Below are 7,703 nucleotides of genomic sequence, written 5' to 3' on the forward strand. Positions count from 1 at the left end.
CTTGCCGTGGAGTCTTGTTCTGAGCACAGATGGTGCAGGTGGCGACGAACGTGTCAATGTCTGGAACGATGGTGGGCCACCAAAGGCGTTGTCGCACAAAGGCCAGGGTCCAACAAGAGCTAGGGTGGCAGGCAAGCCTGGATGAATGAGCGCATTCCAAGACAGGGGAGCGGCCAGCGTCTGGGACAACCGTTCTGCCAAGGTCTGGAATCCATCCAGAAGACCTCGAAGTAACTCTTCGTGTCTACCAATGGTGGCTCCTTGGGAGGAGATGGCGTTGCGGAGCTGGTCCGAGTCTGCTGGGTCAGTCATGGCCACASTAAGTTGTTAATTTGGTGAGTAAAAATTCATGCTTCCTAACCTTTAAGCTAGTGGGGTCTTTTTTATGACAACCATGGTCAATGATAAAGATTTACGACTGAAGACTGTCAACACAACATATAGGTGGCCAATGAATACCTGTACAGACATGGGTGCTCCACAACATTCCTTGAAAACCACAGGAATGAAGCCTCCATATCTACGTTTTAAGTGCCAAGTCAAATTTCTCTATGGCCTATTCTGTGCGGTCATAACAGATCAGTTAGTATCTATCATATCAGGTGATGAGCTTGAAAGAGATTTCAGTTAAACACGAAACAAAGCTCAGCCTCAGACAGTACACTCTTAGAAAAAAAGGTGCTATCTAGAACCTAAAAGGGTTATTCGGCTGTCCCCATAGGAGAACCCGTTGAATAACCCTTTTGGGTTCCATGTAGAACTCTTTCCACAGAGGCTTCTACATGTAACCCCAAATATTTCTAAATGGATCCAAAAAATGGGTTTTACCTGCAACCACAAAGGTTTTTCCTATGGGGACAGCGGAAGGAACCCTTGTGGAACCCTTTTTTCTTAGTGTAGTCTGAATTGAAAAATGAACATCAAACAAGATAAGTGCTAAAACATGTGTKTGTGTACCAGAAGGCTCACTTTGGTCAGACACAGGAAGGTATAATTCTATTGGCATAGGATGTTGACACATAGTCTGGTCATCCAAGGCCTCAGTCATGACTAGGCTGTGGCGTCACGAAATTTCGTCAGTGATCACGGTACTTCCTGCTTTAGTTTTTGAATGTATGCACAAATTAGGAGGATAGAATTATGTCCATTTGCCAAATGGAGGTGAGGGAGAGCTTGTATGCATCTCTGTGTGTGGATTAAATGTGGTCTAGAGTTTTTTTTCTCCTCTGGTTGCACATGTGACAACGTGGGAGAAATTATGTGAAAACGGATTGAAGTTTGCCTGCGTTAAAGTCCCTGCCACTGGGAGCGTTTCTAGATTAGCATTTTCTTATTTACTTATGGCCTTATACAGCTCGTTGAGTGTGGTCTTAGTGCCAGCATCGGTTTGTGGTGGTAAATAGATGGTTATGAATAATTTAGATGAGAACTCTCTTGGTAGATAGTTGTCTTCGCTTATCATGAGGATTCTACCTCAGGCGAGCAATACCTTGAGACGTCTTTAATATTAGACATCGCGCACTAGCAGTTATTGACAAATAGACACACACCCCCGCCCCTCGTCTTACCAACGTAGCTGCTCTGTCCTGCCGATACACGGAGATGCCATCCGCCTCTATATTATCCGTGTCGTCGTTAAGCCATGTCTCGGTGAAACATAAGAAATTACTGTTTTTAATGTCCCGTTGGTAGGATAGTCTTAATCGTAGATCGTCCAGTTTGTTTGTCTAATGATTGCACGTTGGCCAATAATACCATGGCAGTGGTGTTACCTACTCGTCGGCGAAATCCTTCTTTTCTTCACGCTGATGACCGATTGAGCCTTGTTTTGACAAAGCAGTATATACCTTTGCATCGGATCATTAAAGAAAAATCTATGTTCGTTTGATAATAATTAAAGTCGAGATCTCAAATTACTGTGAGAGTTAGAATAGTAGAATACACCAGCGTCAGCAGTTTCCTCTCTCTTTCTTTCTCTTTCTGTTTTTACAGTATCTCCCTATGGCTTATCCTTCCACGGCCTCACACTGACCTAACCCGGTTCTTCTTTGGTTGAGGATTCAGGCTGTTGCTGTGATGTTATGTTGCTGTTCAGAATGCAGACAGGGTTATGGGTAGTCTTGTCCTCAAGGAATGTCCATTCCCACTTTATTATAATTATTTCTACCAGTGAAGCACAGCTATAGCTAATTGTGTGTATTTTCTGACCTCTGTCAGATAGTCTAAACTCTGGGAAAAAAGATGAGTGGACTCATTATGCTATAGTTTCAGATGTAAACCAACAAACCACTGAACTACAAAACATTATCAGAACAGTTACAAATTTTTTCTTCTTGCTTTGACTGTGATATGTGATTGTTTATCTACCTTAGTTGAATGCACTGACTGAAATCACTCTAGATGAGTGTCTGCTGAATGACCAAAATGTAAAGTAAACAAACAAAACACTTGCAAAGCATGCTGGGTATTATTTAATGACCTCCACCCCAAACAAGTACAAATGTGACCGACCTGTTCGATTCGGTCTTATGTAGCAAAATTATTATATATATATTTTTACATTGGATAAAAGGAAAGAAAATGGTATATCATACACTACAGTTGAGGAACAATGGGAAAGTAATTCTGCTTTGAACGTTCAAAAGTAAGGCAGTTATTTATCTTATAAACTTTCCTCTTGGTAAAAATTATGTGGGTAAAACCAAAGCGCTAATTAAAAGTATGAATCTCAGAGCATCGTAGCACCATTACGCTCAAAACTTGACTTCCCCAGTTGCTGCCACTTTTTTGAAGCAAACCACTCGATTCTCCCTACATTATATTGGCATCGAGCATGTCACCCTCCCTAGGAGATGGGGTGACCTCGACAATTATTGATTAAAACGAGAGGCTGCCTGATCTTTAATTTAAAAACTCTTGCTCCCTTGCCGTCTCAACGAGACTTTGATCTGAACCATTCTTGTGATTATTGTAAATGTTAAATTGTGATTTCTGTTGCTGAAATTCTGTAGCCTAAACTGTAGCCAAATTGTATCTATGATCGTATGCTATCCATTCATGTTTTTAGTATGTTATTTTTATATTTGAGRATGTACCAATGATATCAGGCCACACCCAGCCATGATTACAGACACCTGTGTGTATCCTTTGACACTATATACTGTAAACTCGTCACCCCGCAGTGTTTGTCATTATACCCTGATGAAGACAGCTTGTCTGTCGAAACGTTGGTTATTAGGTTATTCAATTATTGCCTCTGAGCTCCTAGAATGTGCRGCTCTCCTTTTAATTTTTTAAACCTTGGCTTGTTAAAGGTACGYTTTTACTTGCAATGAAAATGACTTTCTGACTAAATAGAAACGTATAATATCTGAAAATGTAGCTACCTAGACTCTCTTACCCGTATACATGGATGAACGCTTCTCCCTCTGTCAYGGATGCCATGGTTGCCCTTAATTTGAAGATGTAATCCGGAGACAGGTGTTATATACAACAGCCKTCYGTGTGTCCTCTTTTCTACTTTCTCCACATATTTGCAATCAAACGCCTGGATTTTCTCCACCTCCTTAGCTATCATACTCTGCTTCCATTCCAACCCATCCATTATCTCAGCCAATCATGACTAGCKGGAAGGTTCCTGKCTTTTTCCGTGGCTAAACCAACTAGGCTCATAATTTAACAATTSTATTCGTATTTACAGATGGCATACACATTTGTTATTAAGGCACATGAAAGTTCACATGTTCCAGAAAGCATTTCTGCCAAAAACGCATTTTGATTAAAAAATATATATATTTACGTTCAAATGCCTCTCCTGTGAAGTAGTGACGCGCGACATATGCCTAGTGTCCTGAAACGAGTCACAAATGTGTTCGGTCCGGACGAGACCAAATCTAGRCTAATGTAGACTTCTAGGCTGTGTTTCACAAGTTTGAACAGCACAGTACAGTACCGCACAGTTTAGTACAGTAGAGCACAGTAGAGTACAGTTGAGTACAGTATGGTACGGTACAGGACAGTAGAGTTTTATTTAGTAGAGTACAGTACAATACGGTACAGGTGCTGGCCTTACTTGGTTATGCAGTACCACCTTCGTAGTGGCTAATGAATCTCAGTTTAACGTTTCTGTGATGTCACTCTACATACCTTATACCAAAGAGTGCTTTATACAAAGATCACCCTCACGTCTATCTGTGCTGCGTTCCGTCTAAAGCCATTCAGACGTTCTATGTTGTGACTCATTCAAGGCCAGCCCACAACCGGACCTAATCTGAACCAATATAGACGTCTATGTTGGGGCCAAATAATAGGCTGGTCCAGACGGACGTCCTGTGGACGTTTGAAATCAAAGGCCTGTGCGGACCCGCACAAAAAAAGGAGCTTGCCAAAAAGACTTCCAAAAGACGTCGACATTGGTCCGCGTCGCATTAACCCCTTCTAGCTCCATAAGGAACCTACCCTTTGCACAAAGGTTCTACTGACCTTTCTTCAGTATAGAGAGGCATGTTAAAGTTCTGAGTTATCAGATATTCGAGTTCAAAACAGCATACTGTACTTCTTTCCTACCCAGCCTCATTGTTTCAAGCCTCCCTTTCTTCCCTCTCTGTCTCACTGCCCCGGTCAGAACGGCCGTCCTCGGCGCGCTAGTCTTGGTCCTCTCCCGTCTCCGTTAAGGAATCGTGTTTCTCTCCTCCTGGAAGGCGGTTCCAGTCTTAGATGCGATGCACTGTCCACTCGATTAGATAAGATACATCGTGTATGCGCTTCGTCCTCTCACTTGATGTACTGAACTCTGCTCACCAGTTGAGAGGTTATCCAGATAGGACGCAAAGAGCACAAACAAACGCATTCCAGCAAACTCTCTAAAGATTTGATGACATCTTGGTATGCGTGGTTTACGTCTGCCTGGTAATTCGAGCTCTGCCTGCTTCCTAGGATGATTACCTTTACAACATCTCTTCTCTCATGTCATCCCACACGTCCTTCTAATGTGGAAACCTTTTACCACATATTGCGCTGATTTATCGTGGTCTGAGTAGTACCTAAACCGTCCCTCATCCTATGCAAATACGATGTGGTGACCCCTTCACCACACCGGGTTGGCTCCCTGCCTCAAATGCCCAAGTTTGGTCTGCCTCACTGTCCAGGCTCTCCAGGTCTCCCCATCCTAATGACTGTGATATAAATATCTCACACAGTGGGTTCTGAATGTCAAGCACATACTGTGATTGTTATTACCCGGAAGTTGAATTATAATAGTACCTCTCAAATCAGTTTGAAGGCGTTGACCAGGCATGAGTTATTGTGTCCCAGGAAGCCTCCTACCTCCTATGCTGAGGTTTTGTTTTAGATTATAATTAAAACAAAAGTTTCGATAATGGCGTGTCGTGTGTATTTCCGCATCTCTCCGCTTCAAGGTCAACATACGGTGCATGCGTGATGCGCTGTGTTGTAGCTACAACAAACGAAGAAAGACTTTGTCGGCAGTTCAACTTCACTCAGATAGCTTTCTTCTGTGCCGACAGGATTCATAACCTCAGACGCGGAGCAGAGGAGAAACAGCCTGGCGGGTTCAACTAGGAGAAGGCTGGTTTTTGGGACGTAGGAGTACGAGCAATGGCACAGCATTAACAGAACACAACCATGTCTGGTTCTATTTGATGTGTCGTGGTTGGTGTGAGTGTGGTAGTTGTGTGTGTGTGTGTGTGTGTGTGTGGGTTGTGTGTGTGTGTGTGGTGTGTGTGTGGTGTTGTGGTGTGTGTGTGTGTGTGTGTGTGTGTGTGTGTGTGTGTGTGTGTGTGTGTGTGTGTGTGTGTGTGTGTGTGGTGTGTGTGTGTGTGAGCACGGGAGCGCGTCCGCGCATGTGTTCTGGACACTCACAGTTTGACCTGCTTCAGCTTTTGTTCTCCTCTGCCAGTGATCATAATCCTTCAAGTGAAGTGACCAAGTCTTTCTCTGTTACAACACAGATCTGTCATGTGACTAAGGGAGGAAATAACACACACACATTATCAAACTTTGTTTTAAGTTTATCTAACAAATAATACACATAGAGATAAGGAATACATTGTGTACTATAATAATTCAACTTCCGGGTAGATACAACAACCACACAGTAAATGTCGCTTGACATCTTATCTCAGACAGCCAGAGAATTTATTTCATTGGGGCAGTGGAGGGCACAGACCAAACTATGGGCATTGCGCGACACACAGCCACAGACACCAACAACACACACACACACACACACACCGGTTTCTATTTCATAGGGACACAGCGGTACACAGCAGGAAAGCCTCACGATGGATCGTGTAAAAAGTCACTGTGGGCTAGAAAATCTGGGAGCAAGACACAAACAGCAGTTGGCTGAAGCCATGGCATCTCTTTCCCACCCTGCTCAATCTAAGGCCTGGTGAAACAGAGAACGCACTCGCAATCCGGTTTGTCAGCACCCCCACAGCCCGTCGCTCCAGCAGTCCGATTGCGACCATACTGCAGGAGAGAGAAGGAGGACCAGGCTTCCTGGGAAACCATGAGAAGAGAAGGTGAAAGGAGAAGAGAAAGAGAGGAATAGAAGAGGGGCAGATCCCGGGGGTCAAAGGCGGAGCGCGCAATTAAAGAGAGGAGGAAGACTGATGAAGAGGACATGAGAACACACAGGATGGAGGAGAGGAGGTGAAAATTGAGGGATGTAGATGAAGACCTGGAGAGGCAGAAAGCGGTACACCTGTGCTAGAACGGAGGAATGCTAGTTCCAGCAGACGGTTTTTGAAGCTCGAATAATTCTAGGTATAGACATTACTTACAATCAGCTCATGAGACTAACATGTAGGCTTCACAGAAAAAGTCATGAATGAGATGGTCACATTAGCCAACGCGGTAGATTAGAGGGTGATGAATATAGGAATTCCCCCGCCTCTGACACATCGCCCATTAAAATGAAACCAGAGAATGGGCCGGACCCAAATAATTTCGACGAAAGACGTCCTTTTGGAAGTCTTTTTTGGCAAAGCTGTCTTTTTTTTTTTTTTTTTTTGTGCGGCGTCCGCCAACAGGCCTTGATTTTCAACGGTCCACAGACGGTCCAGTCTGGACCAGCCTATATTGGGCCCAAACATAGACGTCCTATAATTGGGTTCAGATTAGGTCCGGTGTGGGCTGGCCTTGATCGTGCACAAACATAGACGTCTAAGTTCGGGACAGCAACAGTAGAGTAGAGCAACAGTAGGAGTAGAGAACAGCACAGAAGTAAAGTATAGTACAGTATGATACAGTAGAGCACAGTAGAGTAGAGAACACAGCACAGAAAGTAAAGTATAGTACAGTATGAACAGTAGAGCACAGTAGAGTAGAGAACAGCACAGAAAGTAAAGTATAGTACAGTATGATACAGTAGAGCACAGTAGAGTAGAGAACAGCACAGAAAGTAAAGTATAGTACAGTATGATACAGTAGAGCACAGTGAGTAGAGAACAGCACAGAAAGTAAAGTATAGTACAGTATGATACAGTAGAGCACAGTAGATAGAGAACAGCACAGAGAGTAAAGTATAGTACAGTATGATACAGTAGAGCACAATAGAATAGAGTAAAGTATAGTTCAGTACAGTAGGCAGAGGAAGTATAGAACAGAATAATGAACTGTATTGTACCCTACTTTACTCTAATGTACTCTGCTCTACTGAATTACACTACTGTACTGTA

General features: G+C 43.4%; 1 protein-coding gene across 1 annotated transcript in view; it reads left to right on the top strand.

Moving 5' to 3' along the window:
- Positions 1-1,155: 1,155 nt before the first annotated feature.
- Positions 1,156-7,703, top strand: part of LOC111977933 (prolyl 4-hydroxylase subunit alpha-1-like) — a 14,635-nt gene continuing 8,087 nt past the window's right edge. Inside the window, exon 1 of the mRNA XM_070448699.1 lies at positions 1,156-1,161. Within this exon, the coding sequence (XP_070304800.1) occupies positions 1,156-1,161 (6 nt within the window). The remainder of the gene's footprint in view (positions 1,162-7,703) is intronic.

Source organism: Salvelinus sp. IW2-2015, linkage group LG18 (assembly GCF_002910315.2).
Source record: "Salvelinus sp. IW2-2015 linkage group LG18, ASM291031v2, whole genome shotgun sequence".
NCBI lineage: Eukaryota > Metazoa > Chordata > Actinopteri > Salmoniformes > Salmonidae > Salvelinus > Salvelinus sp. IW2-2015.